The 17320-nt window shown below is 39.3% G+C and overlaps 2 protein-coding genes across 3 annotated transcripts; one reads left to right on the top strand and one right to left on the bottom strand.

The window, feature by feature from the left end:
* The first annotated feature begins 37 nt into the window (after positions 1-37).
* Positions 38-12924, top strand: crlf1b (cytokine receptor-like factor 1b). 2 transcript variants are annotated; one of them, XM_044200369.1, is made up of 8 exons: positions 38-1330; positions 4113-4391; positions 5630-5759; positions 6010-6182; positions 8171-8328; positions 8925-9093; positions 10501-10682; positions 11571-12924. In XM_044200369.1, the coding sequence occupies exons 1-8, from the start codon at positions 1273-1275 to the stop codon at positions 11592-11594; spliced, it is 1173 nt and encodes a 390-aa protein (XP_044056304.1). In that variant the 5' UTR covers positions 38-1272; the 3' UTR covers positions 11595-12924. The 2 variants fall into 2 exon arrangements, with proteins under 2 accessions (XP_044056304.1, XP_044056305.1); XM_044200370.1 differs by having other exon boundaries at positions 10501-10686.
* Positions 11905-16394, bottom strand: rex1bd (required for excision 1-B domain containing). Its single transcript, XM_044200372.1, has 5 exons — positions 16239-16394; positions 15524-15606; positions 15111-15315; positions 13561-13649; positions 11905-13352 (listed from the first exon to the last, which is right to left on the bottom strand). The coding sequence occupies exons 1-5, from the start codon at positions 16239-16241 to the stop codon at positions 13280-13282; spliced, it is 453 nt and encodes a 150-aa protein (XP_044056307.1). The 5' UTR covers positions 16242-16394; the 3' UTR covers positions 11905-13279.
* Positions 16395-17320: the final 926 nt, after the last annotated feature.

The following is a 17320-nucleotide window of genomic DNA, read 5'->3' as shown; positions in this document are numbered from 1 at the left end:
GTGGCAGATAGTTGATAAGGGAGGCAGATGTCTGCACAGAGCAGTTTGTTGAAGTATTGACAGTTCATAATCAATGTCATAATTATCCGCTGAATGTAAAGATCCTGCTGCAACACAACACAAATCAGCTGAGAAGAGATTACCTGGAGGGACAACAGCTGATAAAACTATATGTAGAGGGAGCTCAGAGTCAGAGCTACATATAAATCTAGTGAAGAAAAAATGTATTTTGTTAGTGTGTTGTTATTGTTGTCTGTTTGATGGTTTATTTGTGGTGCACTCTGTAACTTTGCTACAAGTATTTAAATAATAATAATAACTGAACGTGATGGTGATGACTGTCAGTGTGAATATTATAGGAATAGTATACAGTATATATATCTTATAATAGTTACGCTTTAGCTGTAGAAGTTCGCAGATCCTTAAGAAAAAGCAGTAATAGGCTACAACAGTGCAAACATACTCAGTTACAAGTACAACAATTAAAATGTTACCTAATTAAGGTAAAGTAGGCTACATAAGTATTATTAGCAAAATGCACTTAAAGTATCAGAAGTAAAAGTACTCATTATGCAGAATGGCCCCTTTGAGAGTTAGCAGTGATGTAAAGTAGTGGAGCAGAAGGAGGCCCTGTAATAAAATGGAAGTAGGCCTACTCAAATAAAGTGCAAGTATCTTAAAACTGCTCATAAGTACAGTGCTTAAGTAAATGTACTTAGTTACATTACACATACTGTATATTATATAATATTATATTTCCAGAAAGGATATTGTTTCCATATAACGTGAATCACCACTGATGTTTCTTGTCTTCAGTAGAGTATAGCTTATTAATTGCACGTATGCCTGAAAGTTTGATTTAAGGCGTCACCTCACCTGAAGCAGCTACCACTGGCTATATAGTAAATGATACAACAATTAAAAGTACAGAAAGTGCGTAATGTTGAACTTGAAATTTGTCTTACTTTTTCCGTGTGTGTGTGTCAGGGAGGGGACAACTTGAGGCGCACTAATGACTTGTGGCGGTGTGGGAAAACAAGGGAGGAGCAAACAGTATGAACCTGAGTGTTACAGCAGCAGCACAGTCAGTCTGGAGTTAAAAAGGAAGCAAACCTCGTGTTTCAGTCAGTTTGGTCTCCTGGCTTTCAGTGAGGAGCCAACATTTGATCTGAGAAGCTGCGCGGTTCCTCCTCCAACTTCACCTCTCTGTCTGCTCTTCACGTCCCGGAAACAAGAAGCGGACAGAGAGACAGAAAGACAGCTGAAAGAACCATGTTTGCCTTCATGTTTCTCCTCCTTCTTGCTCCACATGTGTTGTTGTCCTCGACACGTAAGTACCAAACTTAAATCAACTGACAAGCTGACAGACAGACACAACCTGCTGTACATTACCGCGTTTCTGTCGGTTCCTACCGCACTGTGGTCTGGGATGGGAGGATATGTGTGTCAATTTAAAGCAGTAGGGTTACCCAAAGGTTGTGTCCCAGAGTGAGCTTCTATATGGAGGCTCCAAGCCAACAAAACGAGTTCATGTTTTAAATCAGTTGTTTAACTTTATTAAAATCAGCACAAAAGGTGACTCTTTTTTTCACCTCCCTGGGTGCTATGTTATCACCCCACCTATAGCCTAATAATTAAAGTAGGTAACCACAGAAGCTAGATTTTCAAGAAGTTCCAATGCTTATTAGGACTAGGCCTTATGGATGAAATCCTGTCATTTTATATCGATATATTGATATAGAAAATCAACAGAGAAAGTGTTTATGAATACAATAAAAAATGGGGATGTCTGTTTTTCACTGTTATGAAATAAATATGTCAAATCAAGAAAGTTCATCAAATTAATGTAAACAATTATATAAAAATTACCAACGATATCACTATTGATATATAAGAGCATCTGATAGAGAAGTCTGACAACTATATATCAGCCAATTTTCTTTTTTCAACATCAACTTTTATAATTTCATACCTTTTTTGTGACCAGCAGTACTGTAAGGGACATTTTACTGTTAATAAGAAACTAGTCAGTGCTCTCTGATGGACAAAGTATGTTATGGAGACACTTTATAAATGACCTCAAATGTATCTTTGTACTGCAAGTTCTTGTTATTTATCAGATGAAATAAACACAGATACCAATATATTTGCAAGAAACTACTGTTAGTTGATCGGCCTGGCCAAGTTAGTGGTCTACCTCTAATAAAAATCCAATATTGCCCGCAAGGACCTAATACATCCAGAAATATTAATATGGATATCTACTTTGGTATAAACTCAATGGCAAAATCTCAGTGATAAATGTATATTGTCTTATGGTATATGTCATCAAATCGCTCAACCCTAATGCTTATTTATTTGGGAAAAATGTGTTGAATATTGTGAAAAGTTTGGGAAGCTTTTGATTTGATTGCACTGTAACCAACTAACAAAAACACAAATTATAGCCTAATTGTAGCGTTTTCCACGAAAATAAATCCAGACACAGTGAGACCTCATAAATATGAGAGTAATCATTAGATGTGATTGTGTACCTACAGTAATGGTGGATTAGACTGAGAACAAGACCTATTAGACATGGTGGTGATGTAGTTGATGAGACAAATTGAAATAAACAGTGTTCATCAGCGCTGTTGCATGAAGGAAATGTAAGAACAATAACAATATTCCAAGTTATTACCATGCAAAGATTTATTATCATAAGACTGCGAAAATGTAGCTTCTTTATTATGTGTGGGAAAAAAAACATATATGTATGTTATTTTTCTCATGTATATTTCATACCTTATTATGTTTAATATTGAATCCCACTCACTGGGGCCCAAAGGTGCATCCTCGCTCTCCTTACTAAGTAGATACAGTTTTCATCTATGTACATTTTTCTTCATATTAGATGCTAACTGAATCCAGGGAGGATGGAAACAGCGCAGTCACACATATGTTGGAAAGCTTGTCCACCGCCCACCTGGAGCACGGTTAATAAAACTCTACACATTAACCCTCATTTCTCTGTGCAGAAGGAGCCCAGTGGTAACATTCAAATGCACAGCAGAGGGTTTCTCATGGGCATCAATCATAAAGGCAAACTTTGGGGTTGTGGAATGGAAAAGCATTCAAGGATTTTACCGACAAACCAGGGTGACCTTTCTGACTGAGGCTCCATAAATCCACTTCATTACTGAGCCATAAATATGTGCTGAGCTCCTGCTCTGTTGTGGTGCAGTGCTGCTGCTGCTGCTGTTGCTGCTGCTGTTGCTGCTGCTGCACTCCTCCGCCTCACACAAACAGAAAGTTTTCGGTTGTTAAGAAAGTTAATCACACTGCAACGTTTCCTGTTGGAAATGTTGCAGTGTGTTCAACGCTTGAACAAATCAAACTGCACAGACTAATAGCTGCCCAGGACCTAATGCGTGTTATTGAGGAGAGTCTAATCAATGGAAGTTAAAGGTTGAGAGGGAGCTAAAAGCCTAAAATGTGGTCTTGTTAGAAAAACAACATTAGCAAGTTTACTGTATTTTTTGGCTTTGGTGACCTTCTGTTAATAGTAGCCTCAGAAATATAAATAATCTAAGTCTGGTGAATGTAAAGGTGTCGTAGGTGCATAGCAGAATGAAATCATATAGTGATGTACTTCTGCACATTATCAGCACTACATTTATTGAAGAAGCAATTTTTTGGCCATTGACCTTCATGCATGAAACACATAGTAGCACAGGCTGCAAAAACCATCAAAGAAGGGCTGAAATCACAGGAACAACTAAAACAATTTTTTAAATTCAATAATTAGTCAAATTAGTGCTAAAATGATTAATTGATTAAACATGTAGTCCATTGAAAGAAAATGTAATTATTTTTTAGAATTTATTAATCATTTAAGTCATTCATCAAAGAAAAAATGTAACACATTTGCAGGTTCCAGTCTCCTAAAGTTCAACGATTTGCGGCTTTTCCAAGTTTTATGTATTTTTAAAATTAAAATCTTTGGATTTTGGACGCTTGGTCAGACACAACAAGTAATGTGAAGTCATCACCTTGGGCTCTGGGAACTTCTAATGGACATTCAAAGAGTGTGTGTGTGTGTGTGTGTGTGTGTGTGTGTGCGCACCACCCAGATGTAGCAGTGATCTCTCCTCAGGATCCCGTCCTGCGTATCGGCTCCAGTCTGACAGCCAAGTGCACGCTGAGCCCTGAGCTCGGCCTCCATGCCAGCACGTTGTACTGGACACTGAACGGGATGTGTCTGTCCAGCAGCACCTACAGCGTGGTGAGCCCTGACATCCTGAGTGTCACCCTTCACAACCTCAATGGCTCCCAGCAGCAGTCTGGAGACAACCTTGTATGTCATGGAGCAGATGGACACGTCCTGGCTGGTTCATGTCTCTATGTGGGCAGTAAGTGGAGGCTTTTCTGTCTCTCTATCTGTCTGTTTGGCTGATTGTGGGATTGCCATGATTGAGAACTTTTTTACAAGTCACTTAATACAGCTGTCATTTAACAGAATAAAATTATGATGTTCTTTTTTAAATGAAGTAATTACTTTATGATCTGTCATTATGTTTGGGACATAAACAGATACCATACTGTATATTTTTAGCTTCAAAAACCAGTGTTTGTACATCCCTAATTTTAACCCAAATGGTCTTAAAATGCCACAGAAGCATGAGTAATATTCAGAGAAAATTTATATTTTATGAAATGATACATCTTGAAAATCAAAGAGTCATAGAGAACCTTATAATTCCATTCAGGATGGTATGAAGCCAGTTGTCACAAATGTAAAATAAGTTGTAGCTTGTTAAACATAGTCTAAACAAACAAGCAAGCTGGTTTTCGTAACTGTCGCTTTTTCATCTCTGTAGTCATCATGAGCACACCTAACGCCCTGCCCCAGTTAACTAACTAACTTTAAATAAATACAAACCCAAATAATAAAAAATGAAACTTGTAAGTTTTGTCATTCAAAGTGTGAATTAATAAAACCTCCCCTCTAGGGAACATTTTCTACGTTGATAATATTAAAGGACACATTAACGTTGTGGATGAATATGTTGTAAAGTACTGTGGATTCATAAGAAATGTTCCTTTATTAAGACTCAAAAATGGCAATGAGTTAGGATTTTAAATCATTAAAATAAAGAAATCAAAAAAGATTACAATTTGGTTTGCATGTTTTGCCTTCTCAACTGGTGTTATCACACCACCTTAAAATAGCAGCTATGCAATTCTACACAAAATGTTTGGGCAACCGTGATATAAAAAGTACAAAAAAAAGACTCAAAAAACAATGTTTGTTGTGAACTTTGTTTTTATTCTTAGTTCTACATAAAAACCTTTTGATTCTAATCTGTCTGTAATCCTTTAAAGTCTCTTGTATAACTAATCTGCTTTTTTGTTGCATTGGCTTGATGGAGTGAATGCTTCACATGAATGGAGAGGAAACTGGCCTTATGCTGTTGTCTCTCTCTTCAATTTCAGAATAAAATAAAAATGAAATAGTCATAATGTTTTATTTGACTTCACTCTTTATTCAACCCCACTTTTTTACTTGATTTCAACTTCTGACAAAATGGTTTGTTTGCGTCTTGTCTCTTTAAAATCTGTTTTTTCATTGCTCTTTTTTTCTATCCAGTGCCTCCAGAAAAGCCAGTCAATTTAACGTGTTGGTCCCGCAACACGAAGGACTTGAGCTGCAAGTGGAGCCCGGGGGGGCAGGGTGAGACCCACATCCGAACCCAATACACCCTCAAGTACAAATTGAGGTGAGCGCCCCAGACCTGCTGCAGCTCACAGGTGATCACCTCGTCCAACACCACTCAGGTAGACTAGCAATAAATGCACTAGTGTCGCGTACAGTTTATCCTCTGCAACACTTACTACACTCTGCACTCTCTCAGGCTGCAGCGTGTTGTTTTGCTTATGTGCTAACTGTTTAAAAATAGTCAGTCTGCCTTTTCAGAAACAAATGCTAGACTTTATTTTGGTCATTGTGTTTGTTATGTTTCTGTCCAGGTGGTACGGGAGAGAGAAGGAGTGTGAAAATGACAGCACAGGGAAGCAGCGTTACTCCTGCTACATCCCCCACAACCTCGCCCTCTTCACCCCGTATGAGATCTGGGTGGAGGCAGCCAATCAGCTGGGCTCTGCCACCTCTGACATCACCACCCTCGACGTCCTAGATGTAGGTGGGTAAGCGAACGTTTTGAGGATGTCGGAAGTTGTTTTTCCTTATTTTTAATTACAACTATTTCCTTTCTTTCATTTCCTTTTTTGTCTTTTCCATTTCTTTCCTTTCCTCTCTTCTCCAGTGTTTTCTTTTTCTTTCCTTTAATTTTTTGTCCTTTCCTTTCCTGTCCCTTCCTTTCCTCTGTTTGACATTTGTTTGTCTGCAGATCTCCTGCATATGGCTAACACACTTCTCTAGGGGAGAGGGGATTTATTTTTATGGTTTGCTCCCTCCAACCCGCCGCTGTAACAGCATTATGGGTTCTGGCTGCAGCTCTCAAAGATAAAATGTCGCTTTAAAAGTTAACCGCACATCAGATGCCTCTCAGGTAATGGCTTCATAGGTTTCTCAACGAGAAATTTAGGTTATGATGTACGAGCGATAGCAGGTATTCCTTACAATCTCTCCAGTGCTAATGTAATAGCGTAGTGTTTCGGCCTCCAGTGAGCGCCACATTTTGAAAGCAGTGTTTATTGGCTGTGACTAAGCATCCTCTCCCTCCATTCATACTCACTGTACACTGAGGAACAGATAACTTGGAGCTGTGAGTGGGCTAGAAGGGAAGGGGGCGCGTTGCCATATGTATGATGCATTGCACTGCCTCAGTAACAGAAACAATAAGCTCGGAGAATATTTGTTCTGGCTTGGTTTTCATCTCTCCCTCGAGCTAAATGCCATAGAACAAATAAAGTATGTCAGCTGAAAAACAGCGTCACACACCAGCAGTGAAGGATGTCTGAAGCAGAAGGTTACCAGCAGGAAACACTTTTACAAGACATTTAATAAGTTCTTTAATAAATTCCTTTCTTTGTGTCTCGTGCTGCCATCCACTTTATCTTTCCCTCCGTTGTTCTCTCCTTCAAAGCACTTGATTTGTTTGCAACCTTTATTGCAGTAGGTAAAATGTTTTGTTTAATACTGACTGAGGGTACAACATGCTTTCCACAGGAAGTACAGACTGACCTGAACCAGCCAGCCAGTCTGCACAGGAGAATCTCTCTCTCTCTCTTCTGCATAATAATTATTCTCTCTATATTATGTATATATGTGCGTACCAGAATTCTGTTAATGGAATTATTTTATTTATTTACACTTGTTTGTATGTATATTGATTTATAGTATGTTAGGACTATTCCCATGCACAATGTTTATATGTTTTTATGTACGTATTGGGGGACATACACTGTTACTTTGGCCATGTGGTAAAGCAGACCAGCAGAGTATTTTAGTGACCCATGTTCCTTCCTCAAAATCGAAGCAGCAATGCCAAAGATATGCAGGCTTTTAGTCTCCAGTATGGGTCAAGCTCCAAAAACACAGCATCCTACACTTCCCATAATGCATCTTTATAACATCTTTCAGTTGACCTTCCCTGTCTGATAAATGCTCACACAAAAGTACATTTTTATTTGAAGAATATAAAACTGTACAAGAGAATCACACTTTACCTCCCTTTCTTTATACTCTATACTTGATAGATTTTACTAACTCACTTTTTTGTGTTTTAATTCCCTGCTTTCAGGAAAGAGAGGTCAGTTAGACAGAAGAATCAATAAAGAATATAATGGAAAGACAAAACAAGAAACAAAGACTTGATAATACTGATGAATGTTGACTCACTTTGTTGCACTTTCTTTCCTTCGAAGGAGGAATTGAATTTACGGAAATGTGTACAAAAAACACTGTAAAAATGTGTCTAAAGGAAAGAAATAAAAAAAGATTAAACTTGTGTAGAGACAGATGGGAGTTAGCTGGCTCAGCACTGATCATCCTCAACATGAAGAATGATGAGATATGCTGTTTGTCTGCCCTCAGTGTTATAGTACAATATTCACTGTTTGTTTATTGTCTCTCTAGAGGTCAAACCTCTTGTGTCCTGTATCCTTGCCCTACATACTGTACATCTGCTGTATAGAAACTTTTTAACACCTGTCCTTGTCCGTGCAGTGACCACAGACCCTCCTGCTAACGTGCAGGTGAGTCGTGTCGGCGACCTCGAGGACCAGCTGACGGTCCGCTGGGCCAGCACCCCCGAGCTCAAGGACATCCTGTTTCAGGCCAAATATCAGATACGCTACAGACTGGAGGAAAGCTCTGAATGGAAGGTGGTCCACACACTCTCACACAAACCAGCAGACTAGCCAACACACACTTTCTCTGTAGCTACGACATGTCTGAGGCAGCTGTGGAAATATTTGAGGTGCAGCACTGACTGATCCATTAAAGATGAACATAAAAGTTGCTCCTGCTGCATCTCTAGCCTCTTACATGTGCATTCATTATAAAGCAAACAATACTTGTGTAAAAGCCTTGACTGCTGCTTGGGATTCTTTGCTGGTAAATTTTGAAAGCTGGCTTTGATCCACAGCAGCAGAGCTTTTAGAAACTGTCATTCTTTCAAACTGCTTCTTTGATGTTTTCTGCCCACAGCTTCTTTATGTTTTTTCTCTGCTGTTCAGGTACATACAGCATGTCTTTGAATTCTGAATTCACTGTTGAATGTGAGGATTAATCAAATAATGTTTAAATGTATTTGAAGCCACTCTTCTCCAGACTACATTCAAAATGAAAGCAGAACAAAGTTCAAAATAAAAACGGTGAGAAAAGATGCAGCAAATATTTCTGTTCAGTTGGAGGAGGATTTTGACTCTCCTACTGCCGTTTTAGTACATCCTCTCTGTCATTTTGTTCCCTCTCACAGGTGGTGGATGATGTTGGGAACCAGATGTCATGTCGGCTGGCAGGCCTCCAGCCCGGGGCCGTCTATTTTGTCCAGGTGAGGTGCAATCCAGTGGGCATCTATGGCTCCAGGAAGGCCGGCATCTGGAGTGACTGGAGCCACCCGGCTGCTGCTTCCACAGCCAGCAGTGGTCAGTACATTGCAGGGGACGTGGCACAGAAAGAGAGAAAAAAAGATGCAACTTTCAGGATTTCACTATTTGGATGCAGGGCAAATGCAAATTTTAATATGAGACTGTATGAACAAAACAGTGCCTGTGTTTTCTGGACATCCACCAAGTATAACTGAAGCCTTTCCTTTCATAGTCTGTCTCATGTCTTAAATATTGTTCAAATGCTTCCCAAACGTCTGTGATGCCCACAAATCTTGACCATTTCATTCCTTTCTAATAATCAACCTTTAACTGCCAATTAAAGTAAAAAAAACAATGTCCTTATCCCTGTTTTAACATCCTGAACAAGCAGATCCAAACCACATGTGACCCAGGAGAAACCAAACATCAAAAGGCTAGATACCTTGATAGAGATCTCTCAGCAGAGGATTAGAAGGAACTGCAAAGAGCCAGGGGGGACATTTGATAGATTTTGGTTGTCAGCTTCAGATATTGATCAAGTTAAAAAGCTGGTTGTCTGTCCGCAGCACACACAGGACCTATAAAGCTTGAGTGGAAGCAGGTTTGGGAGCAGGAGGAGCAGATAATGAGTTACATTGGTCATGTGGTATTTACTCCCCAGAGGAAGGAAGTTGTTATCAGGCTCTGTTGTTTGCCATAAAGAATTGATTGTAGCAGACTTACGACTTTCAGTAGCCTTTCCTCCTCAGAAAGCCAAGTATGGTATATCACTTCCACAGTTTAAAACTTTAAACATTTCTCTCTTTAAACATTTCTCTTTATGTGAAACTGTTGACATCTCGTTTTGCAAAATTGAGCAACATGAATCATCATAAATGTTCACTGAGCAACTCTGTTTTTACCAGAAGCCTCTGAGGTAGAGAGGTGAGAGATGTGCTAAGTGTTTCTATATTAAATTGCTTTTTAATAATACGCCAGAGCATTATCTTAGGGTTTCAGACTGATATTAGAAAAATGTCATTTCTATCCAACTAAACAACTTTGAACTCTGGTAAGTTGTGATGGTCGTTATTATTTTTGACATTTCATAGGCTAAACAATTATTGGATTAGTAAAAAAAATAGATTAATCAAAAGGAAAAATTATAATTACTTCCTCCACAACTTATATTTAGTAAAAGAGTGAAGGTGTTTGTTCTGTTGTATTTTTATCTTTTTTAATGGGTTTTGAGGGGGGTTTTTTTCCATTTAATTTTTGAAAATGTTTCTGCTTGAATTCATAGATATTAAAGTGCCAAACACGTGAATCCCATCAATACTGACACATAACATGGTGATCAGCCTGTGCATGTATCTATACACCACCTTGCATTAACATTTGTCCTAACTATAACCTTGATGCTGTTCTCTCATCCTCCCTCTTCTCACACTCACACTCTCTCCTTTGTCCCCCCACCCCTCCCAGAGCGGCTGCAGAGCGGCTCCTGTGATCCAAAGCCTGGTGAGCAGAACTCCACCCTGCGGCGGGAACTCAAGCAGTTCTTCGGCTGGGTCCGCAAGCATGCGTATGGCTGCAGCGGCATGTCAATCAAACTGTACGATCAGTGGAGGGTGTGGCTGCAAAAATCGCACAAAACGCGCAACCAGGTAGGTAAGCAGAATCTCTCTCTCTCTCTCTCTTCACTATCTCTGCTGAGCTACTCTCTCACACAACACACACAATAAACAGCCACTGCTGCATTGAAGTCCTGAACTGAATTTCTGACCCTGCCTTTGTTATGCCATGTGGTCAGCATTTTTACAAACACAAAGGGGACTGATTTCTCTTGAATTGGTTGGCTCTGTGAAGTTTCAGTCCACACTTTATGATCAGGTAAAATGTGCGGTTTTGACTTTACTGGCCCAGAAGTGGGAGCATTAAAGTAGATATGCTTTCAGTCATGCCCTTTGATTTTATTACATATTTTAACGATGTAGACTTCTGATCTAAAGCCGACCACAACAAAGAGGAACAAACATGTAAATGTAATTAACAGCCCGCTGTAATGTGTTCCTTTTGTGTTTTGTTTTCTCTTGGCGTGAGGAGCCCCCTTTCACAAAAATAACTCAGGCCAAATGGCAAGCAGAGCCCCGGCATCTTCTGTATGTTTATGTTACTGTGTGAGGAGTCCAGATCTTTCAGCCACATCCTCTGCTACTCAGTCCTCGAACTCACAGAAACCTTCACTCCACCTGACTCAATTAGCTCAGCAGTCTCCGGGTTTTTGTGCTTTATAGGGCACACGCTGTCTCATGAATAATGTCTTTGTTCACAAACCGTGACAGGTTCCCATTGATTACCTTGAGAGAAAGGTAGCTGGGGGCTGGGGAGCGATACACACAGAATAAGAAAGAGATGATGCAAAGAAAGAAGCAGAGGAAAAAGAGAGGACGAGAGAAAAGTGACAGCCAGACAGAGCAGTTATCGTGATTGAAATTACATGGTTTTTCCCATTGAATTATCCCAGTATGAACCATCTGCTTTTGTCTTTTCAGATTCTACAAGACGATAATTCATAGCACCGCCACTCTGCACCACTGTGGTGTTTAATTCAAGAACAGCATAAAGAAACACTGACACATAACTGGCCCCCGAGGGTCCCAGCTGTGTGAGAGGTCCAACACCCCGCCTGAGGGATACTGCAGTGTTTGGTCATACAGCCTTAACTTGAGTTTAAAGGGCCCAAGTGGAAGATAACTGAAGTGAGACAATGCAGCCTTTTTCTGACATTTCCGCTGGCCAGATCTGTCTGTTAGATCTGTTGGCACAAACACAAATATTTAGGCTCTCAGTAACTGCACTTTTATCCTCAAAAGAAAAAGGTTATTGTAACAATTTAGGCTTTTTAATAACTTAATGTGAGATAAGCAAGTCTTTAATGCTACTTTGATGCCAAATGGAACTAAAGCATTACTGAAGCATCTAAAAAACAAAAACAGAATTGTAATGACAGTAACATGAGACAAACAGGAACAAAATGTACAAAACAATCTTAATCCTACTTTTCCAGGTCAAGAAACGTTTGCAAATTATTTTTGTAAAGCTGTTGTTTTCTCCAAGCAAATCTGAATATGTAATATTACATTGTTATGGCCTTTAGGATGGTATATCAATACCTCTACATCTATTACTGTTGGAAATAACTAGTTCAGGGTAGGGCTTAAATTAACAATTATTTTCATTATGAATTAATCTGCTGATCAGCTTCTCAATTAATCAATTAATCGTTGTCTATAAAATAAAAGTGAAAAATACCAGTTTCCTAAAGGCCAATAACATCTTTGAATGTTTGTTTTTTTTTTTGTCTGACCAACTGTCCAAAACCCAAAGATATGCAAAATACAATAATTATAAATCAAGGAAAACAGAATATACTCACAATTGAGAAACTGGAACCAATGAATGTTTGGCATTTTGCAACAAAGAACCCCCCAACTAATTATCAAAACATCTGGCGAATCATTTTCAGTCGATCAACTTATCGATTAGTTATTTCAGCTCTAGTTCAGTGAAAACTAAATTTGTGAAATCATTGAGCTGTTCAAACACAATAATCAGACATCAAGTAGTGAGCTATCTAAAATGTTGTATGACACATAGTTAAATTCAGATAGGCTGGTTGTATGAGTAACTGAATCCCCATGAAATAAGGCCTCACTATCTGTAAAATGTATATACTGTCCTGTGTCTGAGTAGACTATTTGTTTGAAGACCTTTTCATACTGTTTATATTTTTATAACTGCATATTTAAAGAATGTTTTTTGTCTAACTTATATTCTTTTACCGCACCAATAATGCCTCTGAAAAATACTGTGTATAATGTATAGAACAGTAAAAAGTCAAACTTGTCTTTGAAAGTGTCTTTCATTATTTAAAAATACAATTCATCAAGTAAACAAAGATAGCTGGATGAGCCTCCAAGAACTATTTAAGTAGAAGTATTTGCACATTTCATCACAACATAAACATTTTTTTTGTTTTTTTTGCTGAGGCATGCATTGACACAAACGCATGACTACAGAAACACACATACACAGAGCCAGAATATGAAAAGCTTCCTGGGTGGAAAAAGACTGCAGCAGCGAGCAGGGCGGGGCCAGAGGGGGATCGATAAGTGCAGCTGAAGAGTCCAAGATGGAAGTTGCAGCAGAGCTGAGTCTGGTGATGTGAGAGGGTGGCAGCAGGCCTCCTGGGAGTCACCTGTCAATCACACTCCTCTGAGTCATACTTAAAGTCCTGCATGATCTCACTCAGAGCCTCTTTGTTCTTGATGATCCTGGACAAGGAATGAGCCCGGAAAACATATTAGTTATTGCATTAAAAACATTTGTGAATATCTTTTGACAGTTTCGTGATATTACAGTGGTAACAAAGGATAGTCTGTTAGGAAGTCCTGCAGCCGACAGCAGGTTGATAGTGAGTGAGTGGATGGGTCAGCAGGGAGCTAACGCAGTAAACAGAGGGGTCATAATAGCTGCTCTTACTCGTGCTTGATCTCCTGAATCTTTTCTTGACAGCCTTCGTCCTCCGGGTGATCCTGGGCCCGCTGCCTGACCAGCTGCAGCTTGGCTGTCTGTTGAGAAGGCACATCAGATAAGATTTATGCAAACTCTTCATCAGTAGAGGATGGAGGGGAGACAGAGGATGAACTCTTAGATAATAGGAGCTTTATGACATTACTGGCAGACAGGAAGTTGAGTTAATACTAGAAAGGAGTGTAAAACTTCATTCAAAAGTGCTGCACATCGCCTCTGAACATCAGATTAATACGATGTGGACTGTCCAAGAATGTGGAAAGCAAGCGTTTACATTTTAACAGTAGTCTCACTCAAACTGTCTGTCCAACCGTGATGAGCGTCACAGACAGACTGTAGCTTTCATGTCACTGACTTGAAACCAACCACTTGAAAAATACTGTAGCATCACTGAATGATTTAAATTGAACTGAATTAGGAGTTTTCCTCCATAAGTGGTGTTTACTTAAAAAATGTATGACTTGAGCTGCCAGCATAAAAAGAATAGCTGAATCCTTAACATGACGGTGGTAAAACCGGTACAAGAGAGCAATTATGAAAAGGTCTTGCACAAGAACTCTGCCTCCTTGTGGTGAAACTGTGGAACTGAATCAAACATTAAAGAAAAAGTGTGAACTTGAAATAGAAGGCTTACATTACATGTTATTTATTTGAAACAGAAGTTTAAAACTTCATTAGTTCTGGCAGGTTAAGTGGATGTTTGAAACAGAGAGGTTATAAAGCAATACTGATATTTAATATCAGTAAAATAATACAAAGAATTTACAAAGGAATTTACAAATCAAAATAATAAAAATAAATAAATGAACCCTCCAATAAACAGATCAAATTTAACTGCATGTACATATAACTAAAGAAATCAAAATGCAAATTGAGAAAATGATCCTCCTTTTAAACCTTGTCCTGTTTGGTTTGTGAATTTAAATATTTACTCTGTTGGATTTGACTGTTTACTTCAGTTATTTATGAATCACCTTTTGATTTTGTCTCTAATTTATGGATTTATTTATTTATTTGTCTTTATTTGTAGAAAAGGTTTCAGTCGTAGTCATCTAGACACTGAAAGCCGAAACATCTTGATTCTGAAAACAGTGTCCACTGACTACGACTGAAACCTTTTCTACGATGGAACACTCCTGGACGAATGAGGGACTACACCGTCTTATTTGTCTTTATTATTTCTTCTTTCCAGTATTTAATTAAAATATCTGTTAATTGCCTCACAACCATTTGCAAGTATCTTTAGTTTATCTGCAGTAAGATGTTTGTGTGTATTTATCATTATTCTGTATCTGAAAATCTGCTGATTATATCACCTTCACACCTTTACCTTCTATATGTAGGAGAACCAGTGTACATTGTTGAAAAATAAAGGTGTCAAAGCAGGTAGCGTATTAGGCAATGTAGTGTTAAATCAAAGCACAAATACACATATATTGTTAAATAAATGTTACTTATCTTGTACACTGCTGTCATATACATATACAGTGTTTACCTACCAGTTCCAGTTTCTGCTTCTCTTTGTTCTGCAGCTTTTCAATGTGCTCTGAAAGGTCTGGCCTGTCAAACTCATGGTGAAGCCTCCCCTTGATCTCCAGCACTTCCTTGGAGATGCCACAGAAGGCCTGAGTTATTTCATGGACCAGCTGTCTGTAGTGGTCGAAGTCATAATGGGGCCCTGTCCTCAAGTAGGCCTCATGTCCTCTGGAAGCCAGTCAGCAGCCAAAACAACACAAATACAAACACAAGCAGAAATGAATGAGAAGTACTATTCAGATTTCTATGTTTATGTGCCTGAAATGAAAAACAATGATCCCTGGAAACAGGAGGAAATGTGATTGTGAAAATATGTGTGTATAGGTACATGCAGTAACTTAACAGTGTGGTCAGTCATTACTAGATCCAAACATACTCTTCAAAGAGCCGATACGTCTCTACCCGCTCAGACTGAAGGTAATAAAACCTCTGGATCAGGGCTTTAAAGTCTGTAGGTACCTACAGGGAGGAAATCACATTAAAGATAATTCACACCTGACATGCAGAGAGGGATGATTTATTTTAGTACTGAGAGAATTAACAGAATATTAATACACCCAAATTGGATAAAAGTTATAATCATTATTATTAATTAAAGCTTTGAAAATATTTGTATCCATATTATATATATATATATATATATTAAATATTTGTATCCATATTATGAATGAATTATGTTTTGGCCTTTGAACAGACTAAACAAGCACGTGCTCCAGTTAGAGCTGTCGTAACCTGGGATTTTTGACATACTATGGGCTAAATTATTAATTGATTAACCTAAACGATGAAAATACTACATTATTGATATAATTCTGAACAGTGGTACATTGTACTAGACTTGACAGGTTGTAATTAGCGTTTATCAAGAGGAGACAAAATAAAGACGTATTACGTGGCTCATCTGCTTTAGCTATTATCTCCAATAAAGTTACAGGTACCAAGCCGCTCACTCACCCTGGCAACAACGCTACAACTTACTACAAGCTACACTAGCCAAGTTACCATTAGCTTGGCGTAGCTTAGCACATGTGGAAATATTCGTTTTGAGGCTCTCAGACATTTAACTGTAGTATAAAACGCCAGATACTCACCATGGTAACCTGCCAGAAAATACTGTCGCTGAGTTACCACAGTCTATAACAGTGACATGTTTATCATTTATAAATACAGAGCGTTGTTTCCCTTCTGCGTGTGAATCAGCAACGCTGCCCGGCCACCCGGAAGTGACGATCCTGCGCAGCATATGTTGGTTTTCAAAATAAAGGTTCTCATACAACAACGGACGTCTTCTTCGTTTCCTTTCGGCTGTTCCCTTTCAGGGGTCGCCACAGCGAATCATGTGCCTCCATCTAACCCTGTCCTCTGCATCCTCTTCACTCACACCAATTAACTTCATGTCCTCTCTCACTACATCCATAAATCTCCTCTTTGGTCTTCCTCTAGACCTCCTGCCTGGCAGCTCCAACCTCAGCATCCTTCTACCAATATATTCACAGTCTTTCCTCTGAACATGTCCAAACCACCTCAATCTGGCCTCTCTGGCTTTATCTCCAAAACATCTAACATGAGCTGTCCCTCTGATGTACTCATTCCTGATCCTGTCCGTCCTCGTCACTCCCAAAGAGAACCTCAACATCTTAAGCTCTGCTACCTCCAGCTCTGTCTCTTGTCTTTTCTTCAGTGCCACTGTCTCTAAGCTGTACAACATCGCTGGTCTCACCACTGTCTTGAACACCTTTCCTTTCATTCTTGCTGATACTCTTTTATCACACAACACACCTGACACTTTTCTCCATCTGTTCCAACCTGCTTGCACTCGCCTCTTCACCTCTTTTCCACAGTCTCCACTGCTCTGAACCGTTGACCCTAAGTACTTAAAGTCCTGCACCTTCTTCACCTCTGCTCCCTGTAACCTCACCGTTCCACCTGGGTCCACCTGGGTCCCTCTCATTGACACACATGTATTCTGTCTTACTGCGGTTAAGCTTCATTCCTCTGTTTTCCAGAGCAGACCTCCATCTCTCTAGATTTTCCTCCACCTGCTCCCTGCTCTCACTACCGACCGATCCGGTATGGAAGTCATTTTCACGATTCGCATTTTTAATTTGGCATGTGTTTTACGTCGATGCCCTTCCTGACACAACCCTCTGCATTTATCCAGTCTTGGGACTGG

This window comes from Siniperca chuatsi, linkage group LG6 (assembly GCF_020085105.1).
Source record: "Siniperca chuatsi isolate FFG_IHB_CAS linkage group LG6, ASM2008510v1, whole genome shotgun sequence".
Lineage (NCBI taxonomy): Eukaryota > Metazoa > Chordata > Actinopteri > Centrarchiformes > Sinipercidae > Siniperca > Siniperca chuatsi.
This window is presented reverse-complemented; position numbering and strand designations above follow the sequence as displayed.

What these genes read in the sequence shown, in the direction of transcription:
- crlf1b (XM_044200369.1), top strand. Translation starts at nt 1,273, where the DNA reads ATGTTTGCCTTCATGTTTCTCCTCCTTCTTGCTCCACATGTGTTGTTG. An exon ending in TGTGTTGTTGTCCTCGACAC is followed by an intron (nt 1,331 to 4,112) that starts GTAAGTACCAAA and finishes CGCACCACCCAG; the next exon opens with ATGTAGCAGTGATCTCTCCT. An exon ending in CGCACAAAACGCGCAACCAG is followed by an intron (nt 10,683 to 11,570) that starts GTAGGTAAGCAG and finishes TTGTCTTTTCAG; the next exon opens with ATTCTACAAGACGATAATTC.
- rex1bd (XM_044200372.1), bottom strand. An exon ending in ACGTATCGGCTCTTTGAAGA is followed by an intron (nt 15,316 to 15,523) that starts GTATGTTTGGAT and finishes ACTGGCTTCCAG; the next exon opens with AGGACATGAGGCCTACTTGA. An exon ending in ATTCAGGAGATCAAGCACGA is followed by an intron (nt 13,353 to 13,560) that starts GTAAGAGCAGCT and finishes TTCCTTGTCCAG; the next exon opens with GATCATCAAGAACAAAGAGG.